The sequence below is a fragment of the Tachypleus tridentatus genome, chromosome 13 (genome assembly GCF_004210375.1).
Source record: "Tachypleus tridentatus isolate NWPU-2018 chromosome 13, ASM421037v1, whole genome shotgun sequence".
NCBI lineage: Eukaryota > Metazoa > Arthropoda > Merostomata > Xiphosura > Limulidae > Tachypleus > Tachypleus tridentatus.
Window position 1 is genome coordinate 59,568,473 of NC_134837.1, and position 21,328 is coordinate 59,589,800.

At 32.3% G+C, this 21,328-nt stretch overlaps 1 protein-coding gene across 6 annotated transcripts in view; it reads right to left on the reverse strand.

Moving 5' to 3' along the window:
• The window catches only part of LOC143239829 (C-Jun-amino-terminal kinase-interacting protein 4-like), a 118,534-nt gene that overhangs the window by 10,456 nt on the left and 86,750 nt on the right, over nt 1–21,328 (reverse strand). For all 6 annotated transcript variants that reach the window (XM_076481384.1, XM_076481383.1, XM_076481380.1 and 3 more), the window contains 6 exons: nt 19,464–19,544; nt 17,408–17,475; nt 11,836–11,984; nt 10,213–10,384; nt 9,060–9,173; nt 8,171–8,317 (listed from right to left, as the gene is read on the reverse strand). In XM_076481384.1, coding sequence (XP_076337499.1) covers nt 8,171–8,317; nt 9,060–9,173; nt 10,213–10,384; nt 11,836–11,984; nt 17,408–17,475; nt 19,464–19,544 — 731 coding nt within the window. The remainder of the gene's footprint in view (nt 1–8,170; nt 8,318–9,059; nt 9,174–10,212; nt 10,385–11,835; nt 11,985–17,407; nt 17,476–19,463; nt 19,545–21,328) is intronic.

A 21,328-nucleotide genomic window follows, 5' to 3' on the forward strand; every position in this document is an offset into this window, starting at 1 on the left:
CAAACTGAGAGATCAACAACAGTAAATGACTGACTGACTAAGTGCAGGAAAATAAGTGTAAGAACCAGTATTGAAAAGAGAAAGGTTGTGATCAGAGAGCATACGCTCTATGGAGCAACTTCTCTCATCAATATCAGTACTTTCCCAGAGGGGATGATGTCCATTAAAGTCCCCAAGGATTAAAAATGGAGATGGCAACTGTTCAAGGAGAGCATCAAGGTCTGATTGATCATAGGTCTCTCCAGGTGACAGGTAGAGAGAATAAACTGTGATGGTATGACCCAAGAAAACACGGGTGGCTATGGCCTCCAAGGGTGTGTCGAGTGGCAAAGACAGGGTGGGCACATGCTGATCAACCAACAATGCCACCCCTCCATGTTCTCATCCACCACACAGCCTATCATTTCTGTACAAAGAAAATTGCCAAGAAGTGGCTGTATTTGCAGGTTTCAGAAATGATTCCTGAAAGGAAAGATATACAGGATGGTAGGAAGCAATCAGTGCCTTGATGTCATCAATATTAGAAGGTAAACCTTGACAGTTCCATTGTAGCAAGGTGGCCATTTTTATTTATGTGAAGGCAAATTGGGTGGAGAGCCCTTTTGTTTATAACCATGTCTTTTCTGTCTTTATTCAAGGGAAGTCTGTTGACCTCCATGGCTCCTGCCCTGGGTCAAATAGGCAGATCTTTGTTGTTGAAAGAGGATTCCAGTGACTGAGGACATGAATGAATGATCGTTTTGCATCTTGGGGTGGGGAAGAAGATGTACCTGAAGAAATACCTGTACTACCCAGAACCAAAAGAAGTGGATCTTGGGATTTGCTGGAATGTATGTAAGGGACAGAGAAAGGTGTTGACATTGATTCATCAACTTTTTTAACCATGGAGAACAAAAGACTTCACTTGGTTTCAAAACGATTCTTTTGGAGGCACAGAGAGATCCATCTGCACTTTAACTGTTGTAGTCGAACAAAGTGTAGCAGCATACGTCTGAAATGAAGTGGTGGACAGCAACTATCTAGCCTTAGGGTATGTAATGTTTTGAATCATCTTCAAACACTGCACCTATTTTACTTCCAACCATTTAGGGCAAGAACGAAAGTAGGATAGATGAGAGCTATTGCAATTGACACAATGAGGGTCCACTTCACACTCACAGGCATCATGGTCCTTGCATCACGATGAGTACATGTCAAGGAACCATGACATGATGTTTTTGACTGGCAGAACCGCTGACATTGAAAACATTTGAGAGGGTTTGGAATGTATGGCCATACCTTGCAATTAAGATAACCTGCCTTGAAGATGGCAGGTGGACATGGTAATGTAAATGTCAGAATGAGGACACTGGTCAACATTATAATTACATCTTTACAAGTGGAGATATGCTTCACTACAGAAATTCCTTGGGTGGAGAAACCAGCAAGAATCTCTGACTCAAGGATGTTCTTCAAATCCCTCTCAACAATAACTCCTCATGATGAATTCAAAGTAGCATGAGGTGTAACCTCAACAGGTATATTTCCAATTGCCTTCAAATGGAAGAGTAGTTCACTGTGTTGAGCTGTAGATGTTTCCACCAATATATCGCCAGAGTAAAGCTTTTTGACTGACTTTGGAGAGCCAGCAAGTCTCTCTACTCCCTTCTGAATGAAAAAGGGAGACATCTGCCCTAAAGGTTTGTCTGAAAGATAATGTAGTATAAAAAAATGAGGTACAGGTGTTACAGATGTTGAAGATTGCAACTCAGAATCTCCAAGACATGGTAGTTTACCTATGGACTGTTTTTTTCATTATGTTATTGAAGTTTTTAATTGGAGGATCCATAATAAAAAAGAATATTTTGGTGCCCACTGATCCCACCCACCATGAAACCCTACGAGGGGATTCACGACAATGCCAAACAAGGAAGGACACTACAGCAATGCCAATGTTTCATGAGCACTATATCCAAACACCAATATCAGATACAATGTTCACAACACCTGTTGAGAATACCCAACATTGGTACTTGTTTGACCCTAGCCTAAGTTAACCAGCTGATTCACCCAATGGGGGCCACTCCAAAGCCACCTGTGTACAGGAATTCAAGGCCAAAGTGGTGTTTAAAGTTGGACCCCTCAACCAACAGGATCCTCTCTTCCCCTTCATGGGTCGCCATGCAGAGCAAACATGTGAGTGGATGTTTAGATCCCAGAAGTAAACTGAAAGAACAGAACATTCCCTGGAAGGTCCTCTCACCTCATACAGGAATCCAAACAGAGGGGTATACTGTTAGAAACTACACTACAGACACTGTATATAATACTGTTAGATCAACAAACAATTGTTTAGTTGTTGTATTATTACATACACTTGAATAAAGCTTTATTACACTCTTAGATCAATAAACAATCATTTAGTATTATTATTATTATTATACACATGAATAGAGCTTTATTACACTGTTAGATCAATCAACAATTGTTTAGTTGTATTACACTTGAATAAGTTGTATCATAATAATCAACTTTGCAAAAGTTTGATATTTGATGTATTTCAACAATAGTATACAACTGCATTTGATAATGTTTTTGTTAAAGTTTTATTATAACGATATATTTTTATCAAAATTCTAAAAGCAAATAAAGGCAATGCTATAGTTATAATGAACACAAATGAATACATTCAAAAAATGAACATCTTATTAAATACAAACAAATTTAAACTACTGAACACAAATATAATAAAAAAACATGAAAACCAAGTAAACAAATTACTACTACAAATGAAAAACCAACACAACTTCAGAAAACCTTTATTTTTACCTACACAAGACAAACTTGTGAACACCACAAATAAATGGAACCCCCAAACCAGATTGTCCACTATGACCCATAATTGCGACCTATGAAACATTTAACTACAACCTTGGTAAATATGTAGTGTGGGCATTTTCTAAACATGTAACATCAGACGGCTCCTTTTTCAAAGACTCTTTTAATTTTGAATCTATTCTTAACCAAGTAAATCATAAAGCCTTAGTGACCAGTTTTGATGCAATCTCTCTCTTCACAGAAGTCCCAACCACTGAAGCCTGCAAGGTAGCTTTAGAACTTTATATCCAAGACCCAAACCCCCCAATAATCATCACCAACAACCAATTTTCAATCATAGTAGCAACCATTTTTAGCTCACAATATAAGCAAAAACTTTAATAAAATAACAACAAATATCTATTAAGTCTATAATGTAACAAATATATACACTGCTGGCCAAAATCTTAAGGCCAATGAACATAAAGATAAAATATGCATTTTGCATTGTTAAACTCAACCACTTATTTAAGTAGAGCTCTGAAAGATGACAATAAGAAAAGGGAAAATAAAAATAAAAAACTTTTTTAGCATTTAATAAGGAAAATGTGAACACTATGAAATTAGCCTAAATACTAGCTGGCCAAAAGTTTAAGAACACACCAAAAAGAAGTCCTAAACAGGGTAGGAAATGCCCAATAAGAGGTGTCAGTAGTGAGTTTCATGGTGGTCATTGAGAATAACTCAAACATTTGCTTTGGCATGGTTGATACAAGTGTTTGCAGAAGGCTGGCTGGAATGTTATTCCAAGTGGTGAAGATGGCTTCACAAAGATCATGCACTGTTTGGAATTGATGTCCATTTCTATAAACTTCCCTTGCCATTCACCCCCAAACATTTTCAATGGGGTTCAGTTTGGACAAACACACTGGATGGTCCAAAAGAATCACGTTATTTGTCATGAAAAGGTCCTTTGTCCTGCAGGTATTGTGCATTGCAGCATTGTCCTGCTGAAAGATCCAGTCATTTCCACACAAGCAAGGGCCTTCAGGCAATAAGGATGCCCTCTCCAATATGCCAATGTAGCCAGCTGCTGTTTGATGCCCCTGTATAACCTGAAGCTCCATGAAAGGAGAAAGCACCCCAGATCATGATGGAACCTCCTCCACTATGTCATGCAGAAAATGTCTCCAATGGGATATCCTTATTGTGTCAGTAACATTGAAAGCCATCTGGACAATCCAGGTTAAATTTTTTCTTATCAGAGAACAAAACCTTTTTCCACTTTTCTACGTCCCATCTTTGGTGCTTCTCAGCAAAGTTTAACGGAGCTCTTTTGTGGTGTGGAAGGAGATGTGGCCTTTCAAGACATTTAAGGTTTTTAAAGCCTTTCTCTCGTAGATTACGTCTTACTGTTCTTGAGCTGCTTTCTGCATCTGTAAAGGCCTTAATCTGATTCGATGATCAGCTGGTGTCTTGCCGAACAACCTGTCGAATCCTCCTGCCCAATGCAGGAAAAATGTTCTTGAGCCAACCACTTGAAATTCTTGTTTCGTATCCCTCAGGATCTTTTAAGAAATTTGCAAGAGCAGTTTTACTATGTCCAATCTCACCAGCAATGGCGCATTGCAAGAGACCTTGCTTTTGCAGCTCAACAATTCTGCAACGTTCAAACTATGTCAACTTTTTCGCCTTTGCCATGTTTTTACCCAATGTAACACAGGAGATGTCAATGGGAGATGTTGACAACACTAATGCTTGAACACAAATGACTAAATTTCGTTAAATATTAAACGATTAACACTTCATTTCAGTATGGTCTTAAACTTTTGACCAGCTAGTATTTAGGCTAATTTCATTGTGTTCACATTTTCCCTATTAAATGCTAAAAATGTTTATTTTTATTTTACCTTTTCTTATTTTCATCATTTGAAGCTCTACTCAAATAAGTGGTTGAGTCTAACAGTACAAAATGCATATTTTTTTCTTTATGTTCATTGGCCTTTAGATTTTGGCCAGCAGTGTATTAGTTGTTCCTCAAGTTATCATTTCAGTTATTCATAATGTATCAAGGTATATAAGCCAACTCTATGCGATTTTTGATTAAATGAAGATATATCTTTTATGCGATTTGTGGGCTTTATGGTATAACCAGGTTGCATTCGTCCAGGCCCCTGGGCAGTTCTTCCCCTTCCACGCCAGCAGGCCTTAATATGCATATTTATATAATCTCATTTAGGAATTTTCTACCCAGTAATTGGGGAATCTTTGAGCAGTGGTCTTGTGCAAATGCACTCAATGGTTACAACGAGTTCAAAGTTGTTCACAGTTAGAACTAGGCTGGCAAGATCAGTTATTGTTTGAGATTCTGATGGGTTAGAAATATTTAATGCGGACTTCTACCCCTTCATCACGTGGGATGTTGGTGAAAAGGGAAAAAACATCCATTGTGCAAAGAAGGTTATTTGGTGGTAACTGTCTGTCAGTATTAATATCTTCCATGATGTTGAGAAAGTGGGTAGTATTCTTTATGCAAGAGGGGAGGGTACAGGGAATACATTTTGTGTTGGTCAACCAAAGCAGACAGCTTTTCAGTAGCCATGTTTTTATTAGAAATTATGGGTTGACCAGGATTGTTTGGTTTGTATATTTTGGGTAAGAGATAAAATTCACCTGGAGAAGCTTGTTTAACTATCAAATACTGGAAGGTTTCTTTGTTGATTTTATTGTCTTTGAGGTCTTTAAGTTTATCAGTTATGGTTTTAATAACTGAGTTGTAGGATCGTGTGACATTTTGTTTATAGAAATTAATGTCTTCTAATTGGCAGTTAACTTCTATAATATAGTCATCTTTATCAAAGATTACAATGGTTTCACCCTTGTCTGCTGACTTTACTGTGACATTGTTATTTGATTTAAGATTGTTTGAGGCATTTCTTTCACTTCGGTTAATGCTTGGAAGATTTCAAGGTCTGTATTATGCCATTTTTTCCAGCTTTGATATAACTTTCTAGAAGTGGTTCTGTGTTTGGTGGAGGTGTCCATTAAGACTTTTCTTTAAAGTTAGGTGTATGTTGATTATCAGTTGGGTGAGATTTGTTGTAAAAAAATTTGCCAAGTCTTAATTTCCTTGTTCACACAAAAATAAATTACACCCACCCCAAAATGGTTGTCATCCATGCAATAAAGACCGTTGACAAACCTGCAACTTCATAAACACCACTGATTCATTTTCTGACAAGCACAATCACTGAAATTTTAAAATATCTAAAGAAATCACTTGTGAAACAAAAAACACCATTTTTCTTATACAGTGTAAAAACTGCAATTATCAGTATATAGGACACACACAAACAACTCTCACAACATATTAACAGTCACAAATCCCCTAATAATACCGAAAAAGATCTCCCTGTTGCTCAACAGTTCAACCAACATGATCATCCCATTAACAATGTTATTCTCACTGGCATTGAAACAGGATTCAAAACTAAAGCAGATAGAGAAATAAAAGATGCATAGGGGATTGAACTAAACACTGTTCAATCTTTTGGAATTAATCTAGATCCAGGAATTAGTGATCTCCAGTCATTAGTTTCATCTCTGTCACTTATTTTTTCATGAAATAATTACTTTTTCCTGTTTTTATCTTTACTTAAACACCTAAGCACAGTTCTTAACAACACACACATTATACCTGTTCCAAAGTTAAAATACCACCAACACCTTTTCATATACATTATCACCATCAGCTACATAGCACTGGAAATAAGATGCTTACAACACAGATAAATAAACAATTCCCAGAAAGTCCGAAGACCTCTATGATGTTACAAAACTAAATCTTTATATATCATTCTTTCAATTATACTGGGCATTCCCAGATTGCCCCTGAAGAAGAAAGGTTCACCTTTTTGAAAATGCTCAGGTTATAAGGGATTCTATTTGAGTTTTACCAAAACTAACTTTATGTTCAATCACCAAAACTACCTACAACTACCTAAGTTTGGGGAATCCCATGTCACCATTTCTAGCTAACATTTTTATGACGCAAATTGAATCACAAGTGATCAATTCAGCCTTATATCCACCACTATACTGGTACAGGTGTGTTGATGATACAATTGCTGAATTCACATCTACAGAACACATTTAGTTTTTTCAGTCATGTTGGGATACATCCCAACATTAAGTTCACTTGTGAACAGGAAAAAACTAACAAATAGCATTTCTTCACCTCAAGAGCACTAGAATTCATACACAATTCAAAATAGAAATCCACAGAAAAATCACCCATACTGGATTATACATTCCTTGGGATTCAGCACATGAAACAAAACCAAAACAACATATTAAAAAACCAAATAAACACAGTCACAAAACTATGCTCACTCGATAAAATTAATGATGAAATCAACAAAATAAAATAACGCTTCATCAACATCAACAAATTTCTCCAAAAGCTGTTGAAAAATTTATAAGCATACACCTGGATCAACAACAAACAAACAATAATAAATCCCAAGATACAACAAAACTATACTATAAAACCTTATACTGCTGCATACCATATGTTCCCAACATCAGTGAACAAAATAACCAACATTTGGAAAAAAAGAAAAGCTGATAAAAAAAAACACAACATTCCAGTAGACACCAAATTTATTCAAAAACCAGATACAAAACTAAAGTTCATACTATGTAAAAACTACACTGACAAACACAACACCAACAACTGCCATGACTTCTGTATTAGAGAAACAGACAGAAAAATGGAAACAACATTCAAAGAACACAAAAAAAACACCTTCACATGTTTTTGAACACGAAAATCTAATAAACAAAACATAACCATAGAAAACACCCAGATATTAAGTAGGGAAACAAATACAAACAAAAGTAAAATCAAAGAAGCCTTACTTATACAGCAACTAAAACCAAAATTAAACCAATATAAAGGAACAATATACTTATACTAATTAATAATGCCACCTACAATCCCATATATGTTTACACTCTCATCCCTAAGACATGTGCCCAGCAATTGGTCAGTTGCAAACTCTCTCTTTGTTAACCTGAAGTTGACCTAAGAAGGTCTAAACGTTGTTCCCTACTTTATTTTAATAAAAGTTTAAATACCCATACCAGCTGTCTTGAGATACATTTATACAACACTTTGATTAATTATATGTGTTGAACATTTTATGATATCACTAAATCAAATAATATATTTACTCTATAACATTATCTTATTTGTTTCTGTATTTTTAATATTATGCCAGAATAACAAATAAATTAAAAAACAGCACTGTATATCTAAACATATGCACTAGCAGCTTCTATTAAGAAACCATGCTAGCAAACACTATCTCACCTGGTACACTAACAAAAAATTTAACCACATCCTGGTGTCCGTGAAATGACAACTGTGCCTGGACCATTGAGCAATAAGGAATAAACTTCAAAGATGTAGCAACATCCTTGCTACTTTCTCTGTCATCACTGCAGGTTTTTGCAAAACCTGGATATTTTGAAAGAGAAATATATCACCATGTAGCCTTATATAAAAGTTTATCAAAAGCAAAAAAATTTACAGTATTTTCATACCAGATATTATAATTCTATGCAATAATCTTCTAATTATACAATCACTTATTTTAGTAGAATGCATGCTCTTTCTTATAGAGAAATGAACAAGAAAACTGTATATACTTTTATACAGTTCATTGAATACTATTTATTACACTGTATTCTTCACAAGCACTGTATAATACAGAAACAGTTTCACCACAAGAACAAATGGATAACAAAATACTGTCTAGTGATATGCTAAATAACAAAACAATGTCTGGTGATATGTTGGATAACAAAGCACTATCTATTTACAAAGTGCATAATAAAACACTATAAAACACAAAAACCTCTTTTTGGACATATTTAATAAATAAGAAATGTCAAATAATTTGGTTACAGAAGGTAAGTTTTCTGGATATTTGTGGATGAAAGAAATTTATACCTCTAAATAAAGTTTAAAGGTAAAATTACATTAAAAATATCTTAAATTAGACATCATGATAAAGGTAAATAAAATTATGTCATATTTAAAGTAGATAAAAATTAATTAGACCTTGCAATAACAGTAGATAAAATCAGGCCTTACAATAACAGTAAACAAAATTAGTCCTTGTGAAAACAGTAGATAAAATAAGATCTCCTAGTGTAGTGAATGAGATAAAAAATCATTCATAATAGGAATATTTTACTTGATGAGAGAGGTATTGAAATGATGACTCCATTTCCTGTTCCAAGCCAGAGTCGATTACAGGAAGCAAGTAATGCTGTTATCCGTACAAGAGAAAAGCCTAGTTTTCCTGCACCTGTCGGTAAGCAAAAGAAAAAAAAGATAAGAAATAGACTTATGGAACAAAAGAATATCTTAATGTGCATAACCTTACAAATTATAAATAATTCTCTTACCAAACTTGATGTGATATGACTTTTAATACATTTTATGTGAAACTAGGAAATAAGCAAGTCTGTGTAATTAGCGTGTACACTTTGATATATGTCCTAAAAAAAACAAACTCCATACTTTATGGACATAGATATATTATAGGAGTAAGAGTCAAATCCCACTTTTCAATTAGGGAAGCTGAGTTGGAAGTAGCATCTGTTGATTAGCTGCCTTTCCTCTAATCTATCACTTCAAAATTACAGATATCTAGTACAGATAATTTTCAAACAGCTCTGTGTAAGATTCAACAAACAATACTAATGTAATATTACATATTTTATGTAAATAATTTTTAATAACTTTTATGTAAATTGCATTTATTATTGTAATGTACCTTGCAAATGTTTAACCTAAATCTTCACATAGCCTACCACATTATTTAATTTCTATGTTATAGATCTCGTCCACCTGTCAGTGTTTAACCTAAATCTTCACCTATCCTATCATATTATTTAATTTCTATATTATAGATCTCGTCTACCTATCAATGTTTTATATGAATCTTCACCTATCCTATCATGTTATTTAATTTCAATATTATAGATATAGTCTACCTATTATACGTTTTATCTAAATCTTCACCTATCCTATCATATTATTTACTTTCTGTATTACAGATCAAGTCTACCTGTCAGTGTTTTATATGAATCTTCACATATCCTATCATATTATTTAATTTTTATATTACAGATCTAGTCGACCTGTCAAGGTTTTATCTGAATCTTCACCTATCCTAAAATACTATTTAGTTTTTATATTACAGAACTAATCTACTTAGTGAATATTTATCTGAATCTGCACTTAACCTATCATGTTATTGAGTTTTCTTTTGTTATCAGAATGACTGAAAGACAATAAAAATGACTTATAGTTGTTTTATATGAAACTTAAGACACACTCACCCAACATTTTGCTGACGTAGGGTTCAACATCAACATCTTGTAGATGAGCATATGTTTGAGCATCATATAACCGGAGAGTGCTGTCCAACCGTATGGCAATCCACACTCCATCCCCTACTCGTACCATTTGTCGAACTTGGCTTTCTTTTCTTGGATGTGCATCAAATATTTTCTGTAAAGCAACAAACATTTCTTGTCAAACAAAAAAACCAAAATATTTACTAATATATTCATCAAAAGCTTTAATAAAAATAGAAACATAACACAATGTAAGACAAATTTTGTTCCTGGATAGTATGTTGTTTCTTAATTGCTTATGTTGTAAAAGTACAAAAAATAGCTATCATTCCCTTCAAACTTTACTTTTGAGACCTGGATAATGAAATTTAGAAATTAACCTATTTTCTATGTAAAAACATGCAAATTTGCACATTTGCATTTACATAAGGTCTGAATAAAACAACATATGAATCAAGATTTACATGTAATTATACTAAAGTTATACAAGAATGAACAAAAATGTTTAGAAGTGAGTAGTTTTTGAGATTTGCAACTGTAATGTAAATCATTTTCAAGTATCAGCCCCCAAATATAGTCTCCCATCATGTTTTCATTAAATGCTCCTAGGTCACAAAAGCAAAGTTTACTTTAAGCAAAAGCAATTGGGAAATAACACTTTCTGCCCAGGAACAAGAAAAACTAAAAGTTTTGTTACATAGTGTTATTTAAAAGGAACAGAAATAATCAATGGTTACTATTCAAATCTACTTAAGTCTTTAACTTGATTTGCTAATACATTTTTATTATTTGAGCATAATTTATTTTCAAAGAGTTTTAATTTTTTACATTAATAGCAGAGAACATCTGTTTTTAGTTTTACCACACATAGAGTTTTTAAATATTAAAAACAGATTTCCACACATCACATTCAAATAATCTTATGTAGTGGTTGTTTTCACAGTGCAAAACAATACATTGAGGTATAATTTTAATACTAAATCTTCCATAATTCTATTTGTTATCATGAACTTAATCAGTTCATACTGACAGTCAGGTTTAAGGGTTTGCTGTTAAATCAGTTGGTAAAAACTGTCAGGTTTAAACGTTTACTGTTAAATCTGTCGGGTTTAAACGCTTGCTGTTAAATCAGTTACAAATATCTGTCGGGTTTAAAGGTTTGCTGTTAAAACAGTTACTAATAACTGTCGGGTTTAAAGGTTTGCTGTTAAATCAGTTACTAATAACTGTCAGGTTTAAAGGTTTGCTGTTAAATCAGTTACTAATAACTGTCAGGTTTAAAGGTTTGCTGTTAAATCAGTTACTAATAACTGTCGGGTTTAAAGGTTTGCTGTTAAATTAGTTGGTAAAAACTGTCAGGTTTAAAGGTTTGCTGTTAAATTAGTTAGTAAAAACTGTCAGGTTTAAAGGTTTGCTGTTAAATTAGTTAGTAAAAACTGTCAGGTTTAAAGGTTTGCTGTTAAATCAGTTACTAATAACTGTCGGGTTTATAGGTTTGCTGTTAAATTAGTTGGTAAAAATTGTCAGATTTAAAGGTTTGCTGTTAAATCAGTTAGTAGTAACTGTTAGGTTTAAAGTTTTACTGTTGAATCAATTCATACTCACAGTCAGGGTTAAAGTCTTAGCATCTATAACTTGAACTCGATTCCGGTGACCACACCACAAATGATCATCTACAACAGATAAGCATCTAATTGACTGATGAGGATGACCCAAGTCTACTATGTGGTAGTTGATCAAGTCCCACTGACCATCTAGGAAAAGAAATATAAAATATGGCTAATTAAGACTAAGCAGGAATTAATTACTTTGATATATCAATATTTTAATAATATCCTTTATTTTGACTAACATTTTGAAATTGTACCTAAAGTCAGGCCATGATATATAACAGGAAAATATAAGAATAAGCTTCAAACAGATTAATAACCCATTTCATTGTTGGGTATAATCTATTCAATCACTGTGTTCAGGTAAAGAATATATGGAGTTACACAGTGTGGTTTTAATCCTAGGAACTAATAGTTGTTTCCTGTTGTAATAGTGTATCTGCAGAAAAAAAAACAACACTATCATATATTATAATTACAGATCTGAGAAAATACTTAATATGGAATTGTATCTCAGGACAGCTGGTATGAATATTAACACTTTTATTAACAAAGCAGAGAACAACGTTTCAACCTTCTCAGGTCATCTTCAGGTCAAAACACTTTTCCTTGCTTTATTAGTAAAAGTGTTAACACTCATACTAGCCATCCTAAGATACATTTTTACTTCAAGTGGGTTTCTCCTCATCACAAATATTATACTTGGGTCTACTAATATCATAAATTCATCACATAAACTGTTATAAGAAGATCTAAGAAAATACAGCAGGTGCACAACACTTGTTACAAGAAAATGTAACTAAAATCATGAAAAGTTTGAGCACTTATGAAAGCCAGTGTTAAAACTAAGATTTGAGATCATAGTTGAACAGATCTTGCCAAAGGAGACCTAAAAACAGTTTTACATATATTTCTGTTATCAAAAAACGATATAACAAATTAACAACATTGTCAAGGTAAACCATTCTTTTTGTCTACCCCCTGTATATAACTTGTAAACAACAAATGTCATCCACCCGCTACTTTATACACCATATCCAAATTTCTCCTCATTATCTGCCTTCCTTTTACTGGCTCACAGACCTTACAAACTAGAAGAAAAAAAAAAGATACCTTTCCTCCTTGATTAAGATGAGAACTTCTACCGTCACATTCTACTCACACTAATATATGCACTTAGAATGTATTAAAAAATATCCAACAGAAATAGCTGTCCAGATATTGTCCATTACATAAATCAGATACCCAGCTATTTGTTCACATGATTGAACTACAGGTCACAACAGTGATTTCTCACTGTTATGAGATCTTCAGACCTTGTTTATTCTAAAAAATGAGGGTTGAAAAGAAGAATCAATTGAACTGGAATTAACCTGTTAGTTACATTCAAACATTAACTAAAACTACTGCATTATCAGTGTATACAAATAAACATGGCATCTTTTATAAGGAAATATGTTTAAATATCTCCAGTCTTTCTTCGTATGAAAATAGTGACATTTGTGCTCCTTATCTTCCCCCTTCCATAATTTATTTAAAACTCCCTCTCTGAAATAGAGAATTTAATGTAAATTACTCTTATTATATAGATATTACTACAGGAAAGCCTAATATTTATAGCCTTCAGTATTATGGTTGTAAACAGTTAATCAGACACATCTGCCAAATCCCTCGGTCTCATCATCTCTTACACACCTTCTTAGTCAGACACATTTGACACATAATTCTGTTTCATCATCTCTTACACACATTCTTAATCAGGCACATTTACCACATAACTCTGTCTCATCATCTCTTACACACATTCTTAATCAGACACATTTGCCACATAACTCTGTCTCATCATCTCTTACACACCTTTTTAATCAGACACACTTGACACATAACTCTGTCTCACCATCTCTAACAGACCTTTTTAATCAGACACACTTGACACATAATTGTCTCATTATCTATTACACACATTCTTAATCAGACACATTTGTCACATCCCTCTGCCTCATCATCTCTTGCACACCTTCCTTTCTGTCTGACATTTTATACTATATAACTTAAAACCAATAGAAAGACAAAGGTCAAATCTACTGCACAACATATAATGCTATACTGCTTTCAGATCAAGCATCAATGTAAGTTAATTTAGCTCTTCTTGTCTTACTTAGAAAGTCAGTTAAATTCTAATTGTTAAAGGGCATTGGTTGCTTTGTGTTCATTATTACTTTGTGTTCTCAAGTGCATTACTTAAAAAAACTAATAATTATTTAGTGTACTAGTAGCATTATTATACAAAAAGTAGGCTTAAATTTAATCAGCAAGCAACAGTAAGAAAAGTAAGATCAAGCAAAGTACAACCTTTTTTTATTTATTGTTCCAAATGTAACTACAATGTGAAAGTTAAAAATTTGTTCAGCTAGATTAGGTAGGATAATGAAAAATTATAAAAATAATTATTCATAAGGTATGCTCTGAAACAGGTTATGTTATATAACACAGGATACACCTTCACTTACATGGCAAGATTATTAGTTAAGATATGGGTCAAAGGGCAATAAATCAATAAAACTAAGTATAAACATATTTATACTGTTACAAGCTTTAGGCTATTTATGATAAACAAATGTAGCTTTTTATTACAATTTGAAGTCATTCTAGAAATAAAAAAGGATAATTTATATTTATTTTGTTTCTCTTTTTTATGATGGCTACAAGTTTGGTCAGATCAATAGTGTCCACATAAAGTTATGGTAGAGAAAATTATAGAAAAAAGTTTAACCCTTTCACTACAGGTTTGGTATAATATACAAATTTGTTTCTAACATTTGTAAACGTCAAGTACTTACACTATTACTTCTGATACAGCATATCTTCATGAAATTTTGAAGACTTCTAGTAAAGATTACAAGTATTTTGTATACAAAAAATCAGATTTTTTAATGAAATATTTTTACCAAAGATTTGTTTCTGAAAATAGTCTTTTTTATTACTAGTCTGAGTCCAAAGTAATTTCATGTTATGATTAAAAAATATGATAAACTATTCTTTACCCCAAAATCTTAAATATGATTTGAGTAATCTCTAAAATATGCTAACTACATTTCAAATGTTGGTTTCCGACAAGACTTTATATTTTGTTACTTTCTGTACTCTAACTATGTGGAATCCATCACTTAAACAACCTTGTAACCATCAAAGAAAAATTAGGAAATAAGTATAAATTATGCTTTTTTCATACCAAAATGACTAGATATTATAACATGAAAATACAAATGTTTAGTCTAAGTAGCTTAAGTCTCATAATGCTATATATGAACATATATTATTATTATTATTATATTATAAGTTATTATATATAACTTATTTTGTTTTAAATATAGAACAATAAATGAAGAATGTATCTCAGAATGACTGGTATGAGTATTAACACTTACTAATAAAACAGGGAACAACATTTCAATCTTCTTAGGTTATCTTCAGGTTGAAACATTGTTCTCTGCTTTATTAGTAAAAGTGTTAATACCCATACCGGCTGTTCTCAGATATATTTTTATTTTAAGTGGGTTTCTTGTCATCAAGAATAAATCAAGAAGTAAATAATTCTCTTCTCACTATGACCTTTGAACTTGATTGCTGCTAGACATATGTTGCTAAGTCTTTCAAAACTTCACATGTGGACGATATCAATCACATTTTTTAAAGGATTTATATAGATAAAGTTAAATAAAAAAAATCATAAATAGCTACACTGATACCACATAATTCCACTATAATTTATTAAGCTTAGTAACTAAGATGTATTCAGATTTTAAAAAAATATGAAATTTTGAGCAGAGTAAAGACACACCCTACCTCATTGAAATCTTGGATTGAAAGAACGTGGTAGCCTTTTCAAAGAATAAAATGGTGGAAGAAACTACTTTGGGGACATTCTAAGCTGTTGATTAGTTATTCTCAAGTCATGTATTGAAGTAAGTATATATAAGGGACCATTTCCATATATGGTTTATTTGTTTTGTTTTTTCAAATTTTGCACAAAGCTACATGAGAGCTATATGTACTAGCCATCCCTAATTTAGCAATGTAAGAATAGAGGTAAATCAGCTAGTCATCACCATCCACCACCAACTTTTGGGCTACTCTTTTACCAATAAATAGTGGGATTGACTGTCACATTATAACACCCTAAAGGCTAAAAGGGTGAACAAGTTTGGAGCGATGTGGATTCGAACCCGCAACCCTCAAGTTATGAGTCAAGTGCCTTAATCACCTGACCATGCCGGGCCTTCCTAAATGGAAAGAGTTAAATGGGGTCACCATGTTAGAATCACACATAAGCTACATCTTAGCAAAATAAAAAGATATGAGGTTCTTATTTTACATCCTAGCTTGTCAGTATTGGTAGTTTGAGTTCTTAATTTGTACAAAACTAAAGACTTAATACACTGACATCACAAACAACTAATTTTAACCAGTGATGCATTTAACATATCAAATGACTCACTAAAATATATATTTAGGTGTGTTCTTTTAATATTTACTTTTATATTAAGAAATTAAGTCATATATAATATTAAGATTTGAATTATAATTTACAATTTGATGCCAAACCTATTGACATAAAGTCATAAAATAGTAGTTCAATAAAATTTTGAATGCAAGTCAACAAATATGATGACATGACCTTTGACCTGTGGCCCACAGCAAGAGGGTTAATTGAAAAAAATGTTTCATTTACTTAGAGGTATTAGAAGTCCCACATATTAAATTTGAAAATTTTCAGATGAAGAAAAGTATTTTTTATCTTAAAATCAAAAATGCTTTGTACTTGGAGCATTCAACATTGACTCTATATCTTCAGTAAAAGTAGTTAATTAAACAGCTGGTTATTTGTGTACAAAAAACATTGTAATGTTTACTGAAAGTATTCCAAATATGATGATGTGCAAAATATGTCAGAAATTATAATATGGAAACTCTCATAACTACTTTGTGGTTATAAAGTTGGTCAAATTAACAGTTAACTCAAGTTTTCTTCTACAATGATAAATAGCAACTTAAGAATTCAGTAATAAAACCAAATAAATTACACTAACATGATATGACTCAAAATTATTGTGAAAGAGTTTAGTACTATGTGTTTGTACCATATGTAACCATAAAGAAGAGACTGGGAAAATTTTATCATGAATTACCTCATAACACAGATTAAATCATAAAACACATTATTTCAGTTCTGGAAGAAACAAATTAACAGAGAGCTAATACAATAACACGTTTTCTAAGTGTGACCATCCAATACACTTCTTCCACAGAGATGGATTAAATACTACTTTTGTAGAACTATAAACAATAACTGCCCATTGCCCAAGCATCATGTCACATTTAGATAGAATAAAAAGTGTAACACTTAAATGTTCTTCATTCAGTGGAATAAAACAAACATTTTCACATTGTTAAAGTTAATAAAGTGAATATCTAGCTAAAAAACTGTCTGAAATATAAAGTGTTAAAACAAAGACTTTTCTTTTCAATATACCAAAATGTATAACAGTAAAAAGAGAAAACAATACCTTCACATCTATGGAATACTGCCACAGTTCCATCAGCAAGTGCTACGAATACTCTCCCTCTAGTGTGGCTGGACAAATAAATTTGTATTTTAGTTGTATTTTACTTTAACTCATGAATTTTATGATAACAAACATTTAGGAGTTTGAATGATGGATAATGTACTTACCTCATAAATTACACAATATACAGCCCAGAATAAGTCCATATTACACAGAATCTCTCCTGATAAGTAACACTCAATGGAAAAAGCCAGGGCAATCCTGGCTTTAAGTACTGTATGAATCATTATGTATGTTAATTATTCTCCTTTCAAGAAAATGAGATATTGAATTAGATGTGTGTCAGTGTGCAGAACCATGTGACATGTGTTTGATCATTGCTATCAAAAAACAAATTCCAAAGAGAAAACAGACTTTCTACTCTCCTTGTAAGTGTTAAAAAAAACAGTCAATAGTTTGAGATGTTCGTTTGGGCTTGTTCCATTCAGGCTTCTGTGAAAATAGTGGTGAAATAGTTGAGACCAAACTGAGAATCATTCTTTAAAAGTTAGTATATCACAAATAACAGTATGAAAAAAAACAATAAAAACTTCTGACTGAAACATAATAAAATGTTCAACATGGAAAATAATAAAGGTTCAATATGTAAAATAATAAAATGTCCAATATGGAAAATAATAAAAAGTTCATATAAATGTCTATATGCTGATAACCATGGTGATCCACCTTTGCGACTCGACTTTCAGTAGATGAATGATGTATTTGGGTAGAACAAACAGAAGCTCACTATTACATTAGCTCATGAGACACATCTCATGACCCTTATGCTACTGTTTTATGTGGCTTCACCAAGACATTTACCACCAATCTTTACTTATTTAGTTAGAAAAATTGCTGAGCCCAAATTATTTCTGTAATATATGTTATTAGAATATAAATGAAAACCAATTTTTTATCCAATTCATATAATCTCTCACATCTGCAATTCCACATATATTAACTGAGAGCACTTATAAGCTGGTCATTCAGACAGAATTTGTTGGGAAGATCACCAGCAGGTTTTCATCCAGTCTGACACTGGTTTGAATGCATCTTTGTACACTTTTTAATGATGCATGTTTTACATTTATTTGTCAGACAGACAGACTAGTATCTCTTCTATTTTATCATTTTGAACTGTTGGTTCTAATTACTTACATAACTGAGACTGAGATTGATTAGTAATTGTTCAAACCACATGTTGTGATATCATAGAATAAAGAGCAGGAAAATGAATTGGAAAACAAGACATGGATCATGAAACTTCATATAATGATAGCTTCTCAGCAAACAAATTTATATTTTCAGAAGAGCAGAAAGATTCTAATAGAAATAAATAAATACATTGTTTATACATAATACAAGTTAACACAAGTAGAACATTTCATTATAAATAAATGTTACATTATAACGTAGAATGAATTCTTAAATATTTTAAGTAAATATATAACTGAAATAGAATTATAAGTGAATATATATTTTTGCTAAGTTTTTCAAATTTGATATGCAATTTCACATTCAGTCATAAACAACAGCAACAATGCAGTCAAGGTAGCTTCATCTAAGGAATTTGATATGTAGGTTTGAACTTACTACTTAAAAGGTGCAATCCAGCTTATAATCACTAAACAATTACTTTAGCTAAGCATTATCAAGTAAACACTGCCTTAAAATAATTAAACGACTTTATTTAAACAAAGAAAACACTGCCTTATAATTATTAAACAATGATTTTTCCTACAGAATACTGGGTAAACACTGCCTTATAATAATCAAACAATGACTCTACCTAAACAATACTGATGACTTAGTCATTCAGCCTTATAAAGGCCTTTATAATGATTAAACATAGATTACCTATACAATACTGATAACTTAGTCATTGAGCATTACAGACAGTAAACACTGCCTTATAATCATTAAAAATAGTTTACCTACACAACTTTAATATAAAGAGACAGTGAGCCTCATGGAGTGTAAACACTGCCTTATAATTATTTTATAAGAGTTTACCTACACAATACTGAGCACTGAGTCATTTAGCCTTATGGAGTGTAAACAACGTCTCCAATGAGCTACTGCAGAATGCAAGTAGATCCTACAAGAAAGAAACAAAACATCTGTATAATTAACAACAAACAATAAGAGAAAGTAACCAAATATATTAAACATTCACAAATAAAAATACTATAATAATCTACCTTCTCCACTGATGTAGAATATTTGCTAAATGAAGAGTTGGACTAGAGTTAAAACAATAATGTAGTATCTATTGTCTTTGCTGTATGATATCCTGCAACATATCTAAAACAATAGTGTAGAATCAATTATCCTTATTGTATGATATTCTTGACCACATCTAAACAACAGTGTAGAATCAATTATCCTTACTGAATGATATCCTGGACCACATAAAAAACGATGATGTATAATTTATTATCCTTACTGAATTAAAAAATAGACAACAACTAAAAACAATCTAGTATGTATTTAACTTCAAAACTTTAACAATGGTTACCTCACAGTTGGAACATAGAATGAAACCAAATTAAACTTAACCTATTAAATTGTATCCAGTTCAGTAAATGTCTAAGAATTTCATTAAATACTTTCTCATTTTCTAGACTGCAAAAATCTACCATCATTCTGTTGTCAGACACTTTATAAACATTACACAGAATTTCAACATTATTGTTCTGTATTTCAATGTGATTGATGTTCATTATCTCAAGTCACCACTTTCAGCTATAAGTCAAACATATTTGCTTAAGATCAAACAGACCTGATTTAACAAATTATTTTATTTGTGTTTGTTGTTTCAGTGTAATAAAATTAACATTTACTCTTACAACCTTAATCCCACCTAGTATAAGATTAGTCTAAATCTTTGTAGACCAAAATTTTTTACATCCAGATGATTTGCTCATTTAGATATATATGATGAGCATGTTCAACCACGAGGATTCCAACTTAGGACCCTCAAATTATAAGTCAAGTGCCCTAACAACTAGATGAGACCAGGCCCAAAAGTTAATAAAAGAGAACACAAGTAGTTCCACCTATTGAACTTGAGGCACATCATAGGTAAACACACTACACTGAACTTCTAAAACTACATTCTTCATCAAAGACCGATGAACATGGATTACACCATCTTTTATCTGATCCAGGATCTATCTGTCACACCATTTGTTACAGGGTCAATAATGTAGGATTTATCTGCATCCTTATACTGAAGTAAATGTAAAGAAATTTATATAACCTGTCTAAAGCCTAATACATGCAGTAGCTGAGCTAATGGTATAGAAAAACATGTGTATCAAAATTGTAACATACACCTAATAACAGAGTTGTAACTCCTACCTACTTTAGTAGGAATCACCTAATCCATATAACAAGAGGTGTAAAATCTACTACTTCAGTAGGATACACCTAATCCATATAACAAGAGGTGTAAGACCTACATATGACAGTAGGAACTACCTAACCCATACAACAAGAAGTGTAAGACCTACCTACTTCAGTAGGAATCACCTAACCCATATAATAAGTGTAAGACCTACATACTTCAGTAGGAATCACCTAACCCATATAATAAGTGTAAGACCTACATACTTCAGTAGGAATCACCTAATAACTGTAATACACAGTAACAAGATAAAATACTTTGTGTTTGTAGGACTTGCAATACACAGTAAAAAGATAAAATACTTTGTGTCTGTAGGACTTGTAACATATAGTAACAAGATAAAATACTTTGAGCTTATAGTACTTGTAATACACACTAACAATATAAATTACTTTCTCTCTGTAGGACTTGTAATACACAGTAAAAAGATAAAATACTGTGTTTGTAGGACTTGTAATACAGAATAGCAAGAT